Here is an 18388-nt window from a genome sequence, read left to right on the forward strand (position 1 = left end):
CGCTCCTCCTTTCCTTCTTTCTTTTTCTTTCCTCCATCCCTCCCTCCCTCCCACCCTTCTTCTTTCCACTTTCTTTTTCTTTCCTTCCTCCCTCCCTCCCTCCCTCCCTCCTGTCTTTCTTTCTTTCTTTCCTTCCTCCCTCCCTCCCTCTCTTCTTCCATTCACTCTTCCTTTTGCTTTCATTCCTCCCTCCCTCCCTCCTTTCTTTCCTTTCTTTCCATCCTTCCTCCCTCCCTCCTTTCTTTCTTTCTTCCTTCCTTCCTTCCTTACTTCCCTTCTTCCTTTCTTTCAATCTCTCTTTCTTTCTTCTACTAATTATTTCTTTCTACTTTTTCTCACTGTTATTCTGAGCCGGGTGGATGAAAGGCTCTTGGTGCTGCAGCCAGGAGTTAGTGCTGTGCCTCTGAAGTGGGAGAGCCAACTTCAGGACACGGGTCCACAAGAGACCTCCCAGCTCCACATAATATCAAGCAGCGAAAATCTCCCAGGAATCTCCATCTCAACACCAGCACCCAGCTTCAGTCAACGACCAGCAAGCTACAGTGCTGGTCACCCTATGCCAAGCAACTAGCAAGGCAGGAACACAACCCCACCCATTAGCAGAGAGGCTACCTAAAAACATAATAAGGCCACAGGCACCCCAAAACACACCACCAGACGTGGACCTGTCCACCAGAAAGACAAGATCGAGCTTCAACCACCAGAACACAGGCATTAGTCCCCCCCACCAGGAAGCCTACACAACCTACTGAAACAACCTTAGCCACGGGGGACAGACACCAAAAACAACGGGAACTACGAATCTGCAGCCTGCAAAAAGGAGACCCCAAACACAGTAACATAAGCAAAATGAGAAAGCAGAAAAACACACAGCAGGTGAAGGAGCAAGATAAAAACCTACCAGACCTAACAAATGAAGAGGTAATAGGCAGTCTACCTGAAAAAGAATTCAGAATAATGATAGTAAAGCTGATCCAAGATTCTATTTCCCAGATCCAAAATCTTGGAAATAGAATAGACAATATGCAAGAAACAGTTAACAAGGACCTAGAAGAACTAAAGATGAATCAAGCATCGATTAAAAACACAATAAATGAAATGAAAAATACTCTAGATGGGATCAATAGCAGAATAACTGAGGCAGAAGAACGGATAAGTGAGGTGGAAGATAAAATAGTGGAAATAACTGCTGCAGAGCAAAATAAAGAAAAAAGAATGAAAAGAACAGAGGACAGTCTCAGAGACCTCTGGGACAACATTAAACGCACCAACATTCGAATTATAGGGGTTCCAGAAGAAGAAGAGAAAAAGAAAGGGACTGAGAAAATATTTGAAGAGATTATAGTTGAAAACTTCCCTAATATGGGAAAGGAAATAGTTAATCAAGTCCAGGAGGCACAGAGAGTCCCATACAGAATAAATCCAAGAAGAAATATGCCAAGACACATATTAATCAAACTGTCAAAAATTAAACACAAAGAAATCATATTAAAAGCAGCAAGGGAAAAACAACAAATAACACACAAGGGAATCCCCATCAGGTTAACAGCTGACCTTTCAGCAGAAACTCTACAAGCCAGAAGGGAGTGGCAGGACATAATTAAAGTGATGAAGGAGAGAAACCTGCAACCAAGATTACTCTACCCAGCAAGGATCTCATTCAGATTTGATGGAGAAATTAAAACGTTTACAGACAAGCAAAAGCTGAGAGAGTTCAGCACCACCAAACCAGCTTTACAACAAATGCTAAAGGAACTTCTCTAGGCAAGAAACACAACAGAAGGACTATACCTACAATAACGAACCCAAAGCCATTAAGGAAATGGGAATAGGAACATACATATCAATAATTACCTTAAATGTAAATGGACTAAATGCTCCCACCAAAAGACACAGAGTGGCTGAATGGATACAAAAACAAGACCCATATATATGCTGTCTACAAGAGACCCACTTCAGACCTAGAGACACATACAGATTGAAAGTAAGGGGATGGAAAAAGATATTCCATGCAAATGGAAATCAAAAGAAAGCTGGAGTAGCAATTCTTATATCAGACAAAATAGACTTTAAAATAAAGACTATTAGAAGAGACAAAGAAGGACACTACATAACGATAAAGGGATCGATCCAAGAAGAAGATATAACAATTGTAAATATTTATGCACCCAACATAGGAGCACCTCAATACATAAGACAAATACTAACAGCCATAAAAGGGGAAATCGACAGTAACACAATCATAGTAGGGGACTTTAACACCCCACTTTCACCAATGGACAGATCATCCAAAATGAAAATAAATAAGGAAACACAAGCTTTAAATGATACATTAAACAAGATGGACTTAATTGATATTTATAGGACATTCCACCCAAAAACAACAGAATACACATTTTTCTCAAGTGCTCATGGAACATTCTCCAGGATAGATCATATCTTGGGTCACAAATCAAGCCTTGGTAAATTTAAGAAAATTGAAATTGTATCAAGTATCTTTTCCGACCATAATGCTATGAGACTAGACATCAATTACAGGAAAAGATCTGTAAAAAATACAAACACATGGAGGCTAAACAATACACTACTCAATAACGAAGTGATCACTGAAGAAATCAAAGAGGAAATTAAGAAATACTTAGAAACAAATGACAATGGAGACACGACGACCCAAAACCTATGGGACGCAGCAAAAGCAGTTCTAAGGGGGAAGTTTATAGCAATACAATCCCACCTTAAGAAACAGGAAACATTTCGAGTAAACAACCTGACCCTGCACCTAAAGCAATTAGAGAAAGAAGAACAAAAAACCCCCAAAGTTAGCAGAAGGAAAGAAATCATAAAGATCAGATCAGAAATAAATGAAAAAGAAATGAAGGAAACGATAGCAAAGATCAACCAAACTAAAAGCTGGTTCTTTGAGAAGATAAACAAAATTGACAAACCATTAGCCAGACTCATCAAGAAAAGAAGGGAGAAGACTCAAATCAGTAGAATTAGAAATGAAAAAGGAGAAGTAACAACTGACACTGCAGAAATACAAAAGATCATGAGAGATTACTATAAGCAACTCTATGCCAATAAAATGGACAACCTGGAAGAAATGGACAAATTCTTAGAAATGCACAACCTACCAAGACTGACTCAGGAAGAAATAGAAAATATGAATAGACCAATCACAAGCACTGAAATTGAAACTGTGATTAAAAATCTTCCATCAAACAAAAGCCCAGGACCAGATGGCTTCACAGGCGAATTCTATCAAACATTTAGAGAAGAGCTAACACCCATCCTTCTCAAACTCTTCCAAACAATATCAGAGGAAGGAACACTCCCAAACTCATTCTACGAGGCCACCATCACCTTGATACCAAAACCAGGCAAGGATGTCACAAAGAAAGAAAACTACAGGCCAATATCACTGATGAACATAGATGCAAAAATGCTCAACAAAATACTAGCAAACAGAATTCAACAGCACATTAAAAGGATCATACACCATGATCAAGTGGGGTTTATTCCAGGAATGCAAGGATTCTTCAATATACGCAAATCAATCAATGTGATACACCATATTAACAAGTTGAAGGAGAAAAACCATATGATCATCTCAATAGATGCAGAGAAAGCTTTCGACAAAATTCAACACCCATTTATGATAAAAACCCTGCAGAAAGTAGGCATAGAGGGAACTTTCCTCAACATAATAAAGGCCATATATGACAAACCCACAGCCAACATTGTCCTCAATGGTGAAAAACTGAAACCATTTCCACTAAGATCAGGAACAAGACAAGGCTGCCCACTCTCACCACTCTTATTCAACATAGTTTTGGAAGTTTTAGCCACAGCAATCAGAGAAGAAAAGGAAATAAAAGGAATCCAAATTGGAAAAGAAGAAGTAAAGCTGTCACTGTTTGCAGATGACATGATACTATACATAGAGAATCCTAAAGATGCTACCGAAAAACTACTAGAGCTAATCAATGAATTTGGTAAAGTAGCAGGATACAAAATTAATGCACAGAAATCTCTGGCATTCCTGTACACTAATGATGAAAAATCTGAAAATGAAATCAAGAAAACACTCCCATTTACCATTGCAACAAAAAGAATAAAATATCTAGGAATAAACCTACCTAAGGAGACAAAAGACCTGTATGCAGAAAATTATAAGACACTGATGAAAGAAATTAAAGATGATATAAATAGATGGAGAGATATACCATGCTCCTGGATTGGAAGAATCAGTATTGTGAAAATGACTCTACTACCCAAAGCAATCTACAGATTCAATGCAATCCCTATCAAACTACCACTGGCATTTTTCACAGAAGTAGAACAAAAAATTTCAAAATTTGTTTGGAAAAACAAAAGACCCCGAATAGCCAAAGCAATCTTGAGAACGAAAAACGGAGCTGGAGGAATCAGGCTGCCTGACTTCAGACTATACTACAAAGCTACAGTAATTAAGACAGTGTGGTACTGGCATAAAAACAGAAAGATAGATCAGTGGATCAGGATAGAAAGCCCAGAGATAAACCCACGCACATATGGCCAACTTATCTTTGATAAAGGAGGCAGGAATGTACAGTGGAGAAAGGACAGCCTCTTCAATAAGTGGTGCTGGGAAAACTGGACAGGGACATGTAAAAGTATGAGATTAGATCATTCCCTAACACCATACACAAAAATAAGCTCAAAATGGATTAAAGACCTAAATGTAAGGCCAGAAACTATCAAACTCTTAGAGGAAAACATAGGTAGAACACTCTATGACATAAATCACAGCAAGATCCTTTTGGACCCACCTCCTAGAGAAATGGAACTAAAAACAAAGATAAACAAATGGGACCTAATGAAACTTCAAAGCTTTTGCACAGCAAAGGAAACCATAAACAAGACCAAAAGACAACCCTCAGAATGGGAGAAAATATTTGCAAATGAAGCAACTGACAAAGGATTAATCTCCAAAATTTATAAACAGCTCATGCAGCTCAATAGCAAAAAAACAAACAACCCAATCCAAAAATGGGCAGAAGACTTAAATAGGCATTTCTCCAAAGAAGATATACAGACTGCCAACAAACACATGAAAGAATGCTCAACATCATTAATCATTAGAGAAATGCAAATCAAAACTACAATGAGATATCATCTCACACCAGTCAGAATGGCCATCATCAAGAAATCTAGAAACAATAAATGCTGGAGAGGGTGTGGAGAAAAGGGAACACTCTTGCACTGCTGGTGGGAATGTGAATTGGTACAGCCACTATGGAGAACAGTATGGAGGTTCCTTAAAAAACTAAAAATAGAACTACCATATGACCCAGCAATCCCACTACTAGGCATATACCCTGAGAAAACCATAATTCAAAAAGAGACATGTACCAAAATGTTCATTGCAGCTCTATTCACAATAGCCCGGAGCTGGAAACAACCTAAGTGTCCATCATCGGATGAATGGATAAAGAAGATGTGGCACATATATACAATGGAATATTACTCAGCCATAAAAAGAAACGAAACTGAGCTATTTGTAATGAGGTGGATAGACCTAGAGTCTGTCATACAGAGTGAAGTAAGTCAGAAAGAGAAAGACAAATACCGTATGCTAACACATATATATGGAATTTAAAAAAAAAAAAATGTCATGAAGAACCTAGGGGTAAAACGGGAAGAAAGACACAGACCTACTTGAGAATGGACTTGAGGATATGGGGAAGGGTAAGGGTAAGCTGTGACAAAGGGAAAGAGAGGCATGGACATATATACACTACCAAACGTAAGGTAGATAGATAGTGGGAAGCAGCCGCAGAGCACAGGGAGATCAGCTCGGTGCTTTGTGACCGCCTGGAGGGGTGGGATGGGGAGGGTGGGAGGGAGGGAGATGCATGAGGGAGGGGATGTGGGAACAGATGTATATGTATGACTGATTCACTTTGTTATAAAGCAGAAACTAATAAAAAAAAATAAAATAAAATAAAATAAAATAAAAAAAAATAAAGTTTGGGACTTATAGGTATAAGCAAGTCTTATTGCCTCTTTCTTCCAACCCTAAAAGTCTATCACCATAATACAGGCTAACAGCTACTTTAAATCTTTTTTGTAATAAGGGTGTAGAGGGAATAAAAGTTTAAAACAGCTAGAGTTACTGTTTCTGATATTTGAGAAAACCTAATTTGTTCACAGAGTGTATCTGAAGGAGTGTAGCAAGGAATTGTATTTGAAAAGATCTGTCCCTGGGTTTTAAACTGCAGAAATCTTGAAAGAATTATACAATGAGCACCCGTATATCCACCACCTAAATTCTACAATATTTTGCTGTATTTGCTTTATGACATCTATAGTCATTCACTGATCTATCTTTTTTAAAAAATGTATTTTAGATTAACTTACAGGCATCAGTACCCTTCAACCCTAAACATTTTAGTGTGCATATAATTAACTAGACTTTAATATTTGTTTATGGTTTAAAAAAATTTACAGAGTATAAGGTGCATTCAGTTTTTTAAACTGTGTAAACCTGTGTAATCCAAACTCCTATTACCCTACCCCATTACCTAGAGGCAACCACTGTTCTATTTTTTTTTTTAACATGGACTAGTTTTGCCTGTTGTAGGATTTCATGTATAAATAGAATCATACACTAAGCACTCTCCTGTGTAAGGCCTCTTTCACCCAACATAATGGTTTTGAAACTCATCCATGTCATTGTGTGTATCAGTGAATTTTTCCTTTTCCTTCTTTTAATTGCGAAGTTGTATTCCAACAATATATGATGTTTATGTGTTCTGTTGATGGGCATCTGGAATGTTTCCAGGGTTTTTCCTCCTTTATTCTGTTACTGTGATGAATTACATTTATTAACTTTGCAGTGTTAAATCAATTTCCTGTTCCTCTTGATCACAACATATTATTCTTTATATATTGCTGGAAATTGTATTTCTTGTGCATGGCATGTAGTTGGGTCTTCCTTTTTATCCAGTCTGGGAGTCTCTGCTTTTTACATGGAGGGTTATTCCATTTATATTTAATGCATTTATTAAAGTGGTTGGATTTCAGTTTTTCATTTTGCTATTTGTTTTCTGTTCTACTTTTTTTTATTTGTTTCTCTTTTCCTCCATTTCCTGCCTGCTTTTGGGTTAATAGAGTATTTTTTACAATTCCATTTTAATTTTTCTGTTGTTCTTTTTTTTTTTTTTTTTTTTTGCGGTATGCGGGCCTCTCACTGCTGTGGCCCCTCCTGTTGCGGAGCACAGGCTCCGGACACGCAGCCTCAGCGGCCATGGCTCACGGGCCCAGCCGCTCCACGGCATGTGGGATCTTCCCAGACCGGGGCACGAACCCGTGTCCCCTGCATCGGCAGGCGGACTCTCAACTACTGCGCCACCAGGGAAGCCCTCTGTTGTTCTTTTAGCTACAGCTCTTTGTACTATTATTTTGTGGGAGCTTGGTTGACATAAGAATTACAATATATATCCTGAACTTTACAGTCTTCAAGTTAACATTGTACCCCTTCATGTAAAATATAAGAACCTTGCCACTGTAATTCCATTTACCATCCCCTGTCTTCTTTGCTCTAGTTGTCATATGCCTTATATCTATATGTGCTATAAATCCCACAACACAGTGTTACAATTTTTGCTTTAAACAGCTAACTGTATTAAAGTAATTTAGAGGAAAAAGCCTTTTATATTTGCCCACTTACTTACCATTTCTGGTGCTCTTCATTCCTCCTGAATGTCTTCTTGGGCCCAAATCAAATCCTTTACCAATTTTTGTAGTGCAGGTTGACTGGTGATGAATTTGCTTAGTTTTCATTTTTCTGAAAATGTTTTTAGTTTGCCTTTATTCTTCCCCTCCTTTATTTTTGTGGGATATTTTCTGGATATTGAAATTCTGGGTTGACTTTTTTTTCTTTTCAATATTTTGAAGATGTCATTCCAGTGTTTTCTGGCCTCCATTTTTTCTGGTGAGAAGTCAACCTTTCTTCATGTTGTTCCCATGTATGATGTATGTAATATGGGTTTTGTTTTGTTTTGTTTTTTTCCTGGCTAATTTTAAGATTTTTCTCTTTATATGTATTTGGTTTTAAGCAGTTTGGCTGTGTTGTACCTTGATGTGGTTTTTCTTTGTTCTGCTCAAGGTTTGCCAAGTTTTTCAATCCATAAATTTATGTCTTTTACCAAATTTGGGAAACTTTCAGCTCTTATTTCTTCAAAATTTTTTTCCCAGCCCCATTTCTCTCTACTCATTCTGGGATTCCAGTTACAGGTATGTTAGACCTTTTGGTACTGTCCCGCAGATCACAAAACTGTTTTTTCTTTTTTTCAGTTTTTTCTCTCTTTTTCAAATTTGATGATTTCTGTTAATCAGTATTCAAATTTATTGACTCCTCTGTCATGTCAAATCTGTTAAGCCTAGCCAGTGAATTTTTTTTTTAGATATTGTACTCTCTAGTTCTAGAATTTCCATTTAATTCTCTTTTGTAATTTATGTTTCTCTAAAATTTACTATTTTTCTAAATTCATTTTGAGCATATTTTCTCTGTGGGCTTGACCTTACTTGTAAAAAGAGTTTTAAAATCCTGTGTTTGCTATTCTATATTGGAGTCATCTTGGCCTGTCTTCATTGTCATTGTTTCTCTTTCACATGGTAACATTTTCCTGTTTTATCTTACATCGAGTAACTTTGGATTATATCCTAGATATTGTGAATAATTCATTATAGGATCTCTGGATCCTATTACATTCTTTGAGGAGTATTGATTTTTTGTTTGTTTCTTTTAGCAGTCAGTTAAATTAGCTGGGCACAGACTCTAAACGCTGTCTTCCTTGTAGTGAGCAGCAGCTGAAATCTCTAGTCTGTTCTTTTGGGCTTAGATGGGCTGCTTGGATTCTGCTTTGAATATGTACTTCGTGAGTCAGCCACAGATTAGGACAGAATTTATGTGAAGAACTGAGGATTCTGTCTGTGACCCTTTCCTTTCTGGGGTTTTCTTCCTCACTTGTTAGCTGATGTGTTTGTCTCCACCCTGCCTTCTGATTTGCAAACAGAAAGACTGCAGTTTTTATTTCAGAATTTTAGTTGCCCCCTGAGGTATGCCTCAGACAAAGAGCCATTAAAAAAAAAAAAGTGGGGGAAGCATACTCAGTGTCTTTCTCATCTCCTTGGTATTGCTTTTCCTCCAGTTTCTGCCTGCTTTGTGTGCATTCCAGTGCCTTCAGCTCTTTCTTTTTTTTTAATGTTTTGTTTACTGTTCATAATTGTTATCTATAGGAGAATTGGTCTTGATATCACTGGAAGCAGAACTCTGTTCATTTATTTTAGGCATCTTTTAAAATGTTTTTGTATTTATTTATTTCTTGTCTGCATCGGGTCTTAGTTGTGGCACACGGGGTCTTAGTTGCAGCATGTGGGCTCTTTGTTGTGGCATGCTGGTTCCAGAGCCTGTGGGCTCAGTAGTTGCAGTGTGCGGGCTCCAGGGTGTGTGGGCTCTGTAGTTGTGAACAGGCTCCAGAGCACATGGGCTCTGTAGTTGTGGTGCACAGGCTCTCTACTTGTGGCACACGGGCTCAGTAGTTGCGGCACGCAGGCTTAGTTGCCCCATGGCATATGGGATCTTAGTTCCCTGACCAGAGATTGAACCGGCGTCCCCTGCATTGCAAGTTGGATTCTTAACCACTGGACCACAGGGAAGTCCCCCTGTATTATTGTTAATGTTGGTTGTTACTAACAGGGTACAATGTTACAGTCACCAATAAACACACAAATGAAGATTAAATTTCTTGTTTGAAGTTTATCCTAGTCCTTTTGTCCTCTAAAGAATTTATGTAGTTTGTAAATGTGCTTAATGACATAAATATAAATATAAGAGAGGGAACAAATCTTAGTGATGATTCCAGCCATTATGATTCCAGTGAGAAAAGCTTTGTCATGTTACTCAAGTATAGGAGTTCATATATTATTGTGGTTAAAGGTTTCATTGATATCGAAGCTCAGAAAGGTAACTGGAATAGCAGTACTCTGAATTCCACTGTCAACCTTATCTAGAAATTAGGATCAATCTTGAATTTTTTTGATACTTAATTTTCTTAGTATATATAGTCTTTTTTTGAACTATTCATAATGTTTGACTTGTCACTCAAGTAGTTTGATTCAGATGTACAATATTTTGATTATGTTGATTTAACTTTTAGTTGCCATATTTTTACCCAAGGAGAGGTTAATCTTTGTCCTCAAGGAAGGCCTAATCTCAGGTGGATCATAATGGGTTCACAGGGAGTCAGATGTAAAAAAATATTACCACAGCATTGCCAAGAGCTGATGTTAATGAAAGAACTACGCTAATTCATTAACCCCCTTCATTCTGAACTTCTGCATGGTCTTGGTGGCTTTAACAGAAGCGTCCCCTGTGGCAAATCGGTGTCTAGAATAGGTGTGAGAACAAGGAAGTGTTCTTGCCCAAAACAAGAAGGAAGGGCCCAAAGCAAACAATAGACATAATAAGAATCAGTTCTCTTTTATGTTCCCTTTTTTGTTTTTGTTTGTTCTTCTAAAGGTTCTTTTTGAAGGGGGATTCCTGAGTACCTTTGTTCTGTGTAGAAATCTGTGATCTTTCAGTTTATTCTTAACCCTTTGGGGCTAAGCCTAATAAGTCGGCTTAATTTAACACCTTACACTTCCCCTAATGCTCCTCATTTCAAGGTGTCTTTTTTTTTTTTTAAGGTTATCTGGATTATATTTAGTGTTTTAGAACTTCATGACAACTTTGGTTATCTTCAGTAGCTTTATTTAATAACCATGATTGCACTAGAAAAACCAAATGGTGCCTAAACCACAGTAGAACAATGTTAGTGACAGTGGTCGGGGCCACTGAGAATTTAGCTGACCAACATGTAACTTGAAAACTTGCTGCATGTGCCGTGTCTGACATAGGGTATTTCTTCTTGTCTTTTTCCCCCTGATCTGTAGGAGGCCCTCTTCATTGCTCGCTTCAGTCCTCCGAGCTGTGGTGTGCAGGTGAACAAGCTGTGGTACAAGCCTGTGGAGCAGTTCATCTTACCAGAGGTACAGGCTGTAGTAAAGAGACTCTGGTCCCAGTGCAGGCCACTGTCGGCCTGAGGGTGTGCTTCCAGAGGCAGACACTGCATATTCTCCTGCCAGGACAGCTCTCCAGAGTGGTAGATCAGGCTACCAGCGGGGATGTACTAAGCTGTAGCACTCTGCATTCCTCCCTCCAGAGAGCCGCATCATGCCCCAAAGGTTCCAAACCACACTTTGAAAAGCGTTGCATGTTACCATGGTTTATTTAGTGGAGTAGAGAACTGCATGAGTGCTCTAGTGACAAAGGATAGTAATAGGTGTGGTTGATAGAAAGACCAGGCACAGGTACCATTTGAGTAAATCAAATAGTTTGCTTATCTAAAGAATAGGGGAGTGGAGGGAAGTGCAGACATGATAATGGCAAAGAGATTGGTCACATTTCCAAGATAAATAAAACTTCTCCAAGTAGTGGAAGTTGTTTGAAAAAATAACTCTTAGGTAGGGACCACCTCAGCTGCCAGGTGCCCTCATCAGCCCTGGAGTTAAGCCCAAATGTGGTTGTATTACACTGTGTATTACATAGCTGGACATGAACACATTGTTCATCCATCAGCCTCAGCCTTTCCAGGCTATTGCAGTCTTGTCTGAGTACATTTCTGAACAGCATGCTTTGGAACCACAGTGTAAGGGTCAGTTTCCCGGTCATCTCTGGCGGTCACTTTATTTTTTTTTTTTTTTTATTTTTTTTTTTTTTTGTGGTACGCGGGCCTCTCACTGTTGTGGCCTCTCCCGTTGCGGAGCACAGGCTCCGGATGCGCAGGCTCAGCAGCCATGGCTCACGGGCCCAGCCGCTCCGCGGCATATGGGATCCTCCCAGACCGGGGCACGAACCCGTATCCCCTGCATCGGCAGGCGGACTCTCAACCACTGCGCCACCAGGGAGGCCCTCTGGCGGTCACTTTAGATGAGCTCTAGTTGACAAGTTCCCCCGGCGACATGAACGCTGAATTAAGATGTGGAAGCTGGATGATTGACCAGCCCTGGTGGCTAACCAGGAAACATCTTGCTACCACCAGGCTTGTGGGTTGCTGTTCACATTTATGCAACAGCAAAGTCACACATTTTATAAGGTGCTGTGTATCTTTGGAGTTGAGTACAGGTAGTTAAACTTTGCATGTTAATTCTGTGACTGTCAAAGGGAGCTCCTTTGTTTCACCTATGGGTACCTCTGTTTAAAAGCATTTTACAGAAAAGCAAAACTAAAACAGACTGGAAAAAATTTTCCAGTTTCTCAGTGTTATAAAAAAGACTGTAGTGAACATCCTTACACTCTGTTTTGTGTACATAACTGGTTATTTTAGGATGAATTGTTGGTTCAAATTTCTGCACATTTTTGAGGCAGATAATTTCTTTCTGGAGGACAGTTTAGCAGTTTATGTCAATTTGAATAATCATCAACATTATATGAGAATGCCTATTTACCTATATGACCTTTTAAAATTTCATATATGAACTTTTTTTCTTGTTAAAAATGAAGTATGTACCATCAAAGGTATCTCTTACTCTTAATTAAAAGTAGTGGCTCAACTAAGTAGTATTGGCCAAGAGTTGGATCTCAGTTTTTGAAGGAAGCCACTCTTTGGTTTGTTTACTCATTGACTCAAAATATTTATTGAGAACTTAGTATATGCCAAGCACTGGGGCTATTTGAGATGTAGTTCAAAGATCCCTGCCCTTAAAGCAGCTTATGTCCAAGTGAGGATAGAAGAGCCAGCACTGATATTCTGCTTAACTTGCTGTGTCCCAGGCACAGCTATAAGCAGATTTCCTGCACTGATTGGTCCGCTCCTTTAGGATTGAAGCAAGTCATCAATGAGAGTCCTGCCTTTCTACTCAGAACCAGCATGGGCAGAACCTCACTCAGACTTTGTGATTCCCAGGGTAGAGGAGTGTGATTCTGAGGGGACCAGGAGCACTAGCATTGTGTTAGGTGCTCTCCAGAAAGGTCTGGAGCCTGCTGGAGGATTGATTTTCACAGACGACTCACGCGGGTTGGCACAAACAGGAAAGGAAAGGCTGCCGCGCCTGGAAGGCAGCGTGGGGTGGCACATTGGGGTGCAGGTGCCTGAGCAGCTGCCTGTGGGTGAGGTTGAGTCCCTCGCTGCCACTCGGTGGCTCTGTGACCTGGAGCAAGCTCCTTCGCCTCACTGCGTCTCTTCCCTCCTTTGTAAGAGGCACCCGGTTCAGAGGGTTACGCTAGGGCATAAATGATTTCCTAGATGGAGAATGTTTAAAACATGCCACCACACGGTGAGCATTCGGTAAATAAATGTGAGCTGTCTTCTTCACTGCTGGTCCTCCTGTGGACTTGTGGTTCCTGTTCTTCAAAAGCGGTGTCTCTCCCCCGGGCCGTTTGGCCCCAGGGGACACTTAGCAGTGTCTGGAGACAAGCGGTGTGGAGCAGCGCCGGCATCTTGTGGGCAGAGGCCAGGGATGTTCCGAACATCCCACATCGTACAGGACACGTCCGCACAGCAGAGAATTATCTGGTCCCAGATGTCAGCGGTGCGCAGGTAGAGAAACTCCAAGAGGAAGGAGTCACAGTGTGGGGCAAGGAGAAAGAAGATAAGCTGTAATATTAACTTCAGGCTAATCACAGTCGTATGGGGCCTGCTCCATTATCTTGGTCAGCCTCGTAGAAAGAATTAGTTTTTGATGAGTCGACAAAAAACCATTACTTTCCCTTAGAATGTCCTTGTCCTTAGGAAATACATGCTGAAGTCAAGGTGAAATGTATTTTACTTTCAAGCTATTGAACAACAAAGAACAAGAGAAAAGTATGTGTGTCTAGAGACAGAGATAAAGCACATGTGGCCAGGGACTTCCCTGGCGCTCCAGTGGTTAAGGTGCCGCGCTTCCACTGTAGGGGGTGCAGGTTGGATCCCTGGTTGGGAACTAAGATCCTGCCTGTTGTGCGGCGCGGCCCAAAAGTTAAAAAAAAAAAGAAAAAAAAAAGGCACATGTTGCCAAATGTTAACAGTTGGTGAGTCTAGGGGATTTGGGTGGTAATTTCAACTTCTGTAGGTTTGAAGCTTTTCAGAATAAAAGTTAGGTTGGGGCAAGGAGCTGCCTTCCTTGCCAGTGTTCAGGATGGTATATATGGCAGTAGGTACTCAGGACAGGAAGGACTCAGCCAAATCAGGTAGTGGCTGTTTTAGTTATTAAGACTTCTACTGGCTAAAGCCTTGTGATCTTTATTTCCCTTGACGCTTTAAGCTAAACTGGCTTTTGGTTTTTCATTACATCTGAATAACATTTTTTCCTTCTATAAACACGCAGTTATTTAATAGTGTCTGCATCTGGGGGAGTAGGATTATGGATGATTTTTATTTTCTTCTTTCTGTGTATCTATTTTCTAAATGTTCTGAAATAAATATATATTAGCTTTTATTAAAAGAAAAAAAATAAACTTTTAAAGAGAACATATTCTTTCCTTTTATACAAAATCCTATTTTTGTTGAAAACCTGTTTGATTTTATATAGATACTCATTTTTGCTGCCTCAAGCCTAATTGGGCTTATTTGCACAGAAAAAATGATAGTGCTGAATGAGTTTGCCTGCCTGTCATCAGCAGAGAATGCCCGAAGAAAAACAGGTCGTTGATCCCAGTTGCGAGGGAGAAGTGGTTGATTTGTTCATCATCTTATTCCTTCCACACTTCACAGTCGGCTAGAGTAATGTCAGCAGTATGGCTTGTCAGCTAAGCAGGGCTCTTGCACTGTTTTCGTCGTGTGACTCACTAAAGCATAAATCTCACTGGGGGTCACAAATTTAAATGGAGACTGCTATGTGTTTCTTTTAAAATATTTATTTCTCTAATTTCATATTTCTCTTAGTGCACCTGAAACCTGAAACTAATTTCAATAAAAAGACTATTTTCATTCAACCTGAGTCACTAGAGACAGTATTGATAGTATCATGGGTACTTATATACTTATTTTTTATGAAAGTTGAAATTCTTTAGAGGTAGTCATTTCTCCAATCCACAAGAAATCGTTAACAGTTACAGGTACAAAAGTACTGTGTATGTTTAAGCTACTCTGTTGGTTTGGATGACGAGTTAGAAGTAGGACACAGAAGAATGGACAGCATAGGTTGCACATAGCTCACTTACGTTATGGGTGAGAGGACTTATGAGAGCTCATTTTTCCAACCTATACCGTGCTGTTCTTTCCTACCTTTTCCTTTGGTTTTATGATTTTAGCAGGGAATTGCCATAAAGAAGCTGTTTCACATCTGCAGAGATTCCTAGCTTTGTGATTACTTTGTATGAGAGTAGAAAGTAGGCATGTGAGAGAAGTGGGGAATAGAAATTTAACTGTGCCATGGAGCAGGTACAGGGGAGGTGGAGAAGGTAGAGCCCCTCCCTCCTCTCATAACAAAAACAACTGGTTATCAGTTGAGTGAATAAAAAAGCAGGATCACTTTTTGGGCCAATGAGTTTTTCTGGTAATTACTCAGTTTAGTCAACATTGTTGATGTTATATCACAACCCAGTCAAACAAAATGGAGTTGGGTGCCGGGCAGAGTCAGGTGCCAAATGTCAGTTGAATGGACTGGACAGAGAATTACTTGATTTGTCATCATATTTGCCAGATTTGTAGTTTCAAGGTGAAGCTTTTCTGAGGTCACTATAGCTTTTACTTTGGTATGGTTCATTTGGAACTATAATTGCATAGATTCCCAGTGACCTAACTGCCACCTCCAGGGGACACTTACCTGGAGTCCTTACCCTAGTTGACTGCAGTTTTCTCCTAGCTTATATGATATGCATCCTTCTGGTTCAGCTTAATCTGGCCCAGTCCTTCTTCCCAGTACGTAACTTCATTATCTCCTCTTTCGTTTTCCCCTTAAACATTAATCATTAGGATCTGACACCCAGCCTTCTGTTTATTTTACTCATTCTTCCTAGACAGTTTCATCTATTACCACCTGTTTACTGCAGCCCAGATTTCTTATGAATTCCATACACACTTCAGCCACCTACTGAACTCCTCCACTTGGAATGTCCCCTGGGCGTTCTATGGTGATAGCATCTCCAGCCCACCCATTCTCATCTTCTCCTGTATTTTCAGTCTTGGGTCATAGTATCTCCTTTTTCTCAGGCACCCAAACCAGAATCGTGGGCTTTAATCCTCAATTCTCATATCCAAGCAGTCACTAAGTCCTATAATTTCTTTCTCCAAAACTTACTTGGTATCAGTCCTTCCAAACTTTATCACTATTAAAGTTTTAGAAGAAAGTAAAGTATCCCAAGGGGAAGAGGTCGTTGTTGCCAGGAGAAAGACACCTGATTAACCCAAAGCAGCCTCACAGTCAAGGGTCTAGGACTTAGCTTTTGGGTCCTAATGCTGACCTTGTGGAGTGTATAAACCAGAATGTCTATTGATTCATGTTCGATGGGTGTTAACTCATTAGAGTGGTTTGAATTCTTGTGGCCACTAGCTAGGAACCTCCTTCCTGATATGTCAAGGCACCTAAAAAACAATCTGAACCGTACTTGGTTTGGGAATTGAATTAGATTACAGCAGTGGGAGGTGGTGGGTGTTTTTGAGAGCTGCCTCATTCAGGTAGGATGTGACCAGAGTGCTTTATATCTTCCAATTATTCCATCTCCCCTTAGACATTGCTACTTGTTGCCAAAATTCTCTCTTAGACCAGCTTTCCTATAGTGTTTTAAGGTATTGATTTTACTAATTAAGCTTCAACCTTAGAGCTCTTCCCAGTTATTGGAAACATTGTTTCTTTTACTATAAGAATTTAATTAGTTCAACTCAGAGGGCAGTCTCTTTAAATTTATTTATTTATTTAATTGAGATATAGTTGACATACAACATTATATTAGCTTCAGGTATACAATAAAATGATTCAAGATATGTATTTGTTGCAAAATGATCAACACAAGTCTAGTTAATATCCATCACCAGACATAGTTACAAATTTTTCTTATGATGAGAACTTTTAAGATCTACTCTCTTAGGGGCTTCCCTGATGGCGCAGTGGTTAAGAATCCGCCTGCCAGTGCAGGGGACACGGGTTCGAGCCCTGGTCTGGGAAGATCCCACATGCTGCGGAGCTGCTGAGCCCGCGAGCCACAACTACTGATCCCACGTGCCACAACTACTGAAGCCCGCATGCCACAACTACTGAAGCCCGCGCGCCTAGAGCCCATGCTCCGCAACAAGAGAAGCCACTGCAATGAGAAGCCTGCGCACTGCAAAGAGTAGCCCCCGCTTGCCACAACTAGAGAAAGCCCGCATGTAGCAATGAAGACCCAATGCAGCCAAAAATAAAAATATAAATAAATAAATATATTAAAAAGAAAAATCTACTCTCTTAGCAACTTTCAAATATACAATACAGTATTAGTAACTACAGTCATCAGGCTGTACATTACATCCCCAAGACTTATTTTTTTGTAAGCAGAAGTTTGCACCTTTCGATCACCTTCACTCGTTTTAGCCACCTCCCACCACCCACCTCTAGCAACCACCCATCTGTTCTCTGTATCTGTGAATTCAGTTCTTTTTGTTTATTTTAGATAAGTGAGATCCTTATGGTATTTGTCTTTTTCTGTCTGACTTATTTCACTTAGTGTAATGCCCTTGGGGTTCATTCGTGTTGTCACAAATGGCAAGATTTCATTCTTTTTAATGGCTAGTAATATTCCACTGTATATAGATACCATATTTTCTTTATCCATTCATTCATTGACGGACACTTAGGTTGCTTACATGTCTTGGCTATTTTAAATAATGCTGCAGGGAGCATGGGGGTGCATATATCTTTTCGAGTTAGTGTTTTCATTTCTTTTGGATGAGTACCCAGAAGTGGAATTGCTGGATCATATGCTATTCTATTTTTAATTTTTTGAGGAACCTCCAAACTTTTTTCTGTAGTGGCTGCCTCAGTGTACATTCTCATCAACAGTGCACAAGGGTTCCCTTTTCTACACATCCTCGCCAACACTTGTTATTTCTTGTCTTTTCAGTACTAGCTGTTCTAACATATATGAGGCGATATCTCATTGTGGTTTTGATTTGCATTTCCCTTATGATTAGTGATGTTGAGCATCTTTTCATGTACCTGTTCACCACCCGTATGTCTTCTTTAGGGAACTGTCTATTCAGATACTCTGCCATTTTTAAAAACTGGCTTCTTTGGCTTTTTGTTATTGAGTTGTTTGAGTTCTTTATATATTTTGGCTATTAACTCTTTATCAGATACATGATTTTGCAAATATTTTCTCCCTTTCAGTAGGTTGCCTTTTCCTTTT

At 39.7% G+C, this 18388-nt stretch overlaps 1 protein-coding gene across 1 annotated transcript in view; it reads left to right on the plus strand.

The window, feature by feature from the left end:
* B3GALNT2 (beta-1,3-N-acetylgalactosaminyltransferase 2) overlaps positions 1-18388 on the plus strand; it is a gene marked incomplete at both ends in the record, with an annotated part of 62874 nt that overhangs the window by 29949 nt on the left and 14537 nt on the right. The window contains 1 exon segment of the mRNA XM_079697596.1: positions 10981-11076. Coding sequence (XP_079553722.1) covers positions 10981-11076 — 96 coding nt within the window.

Source organism: Hyperoodon ampullatus (assembly GCF_949752795.1).
Source record: "Hyperoodon ampullatus genome assembly, chromosome: 1".
Lineage (NCBI taxonomy): Eukaryota > Metazoa > Chordata > Mammalia > Artiodactyla > Ziphiidae > Hyperoodon > Hyperoodon ampullatus.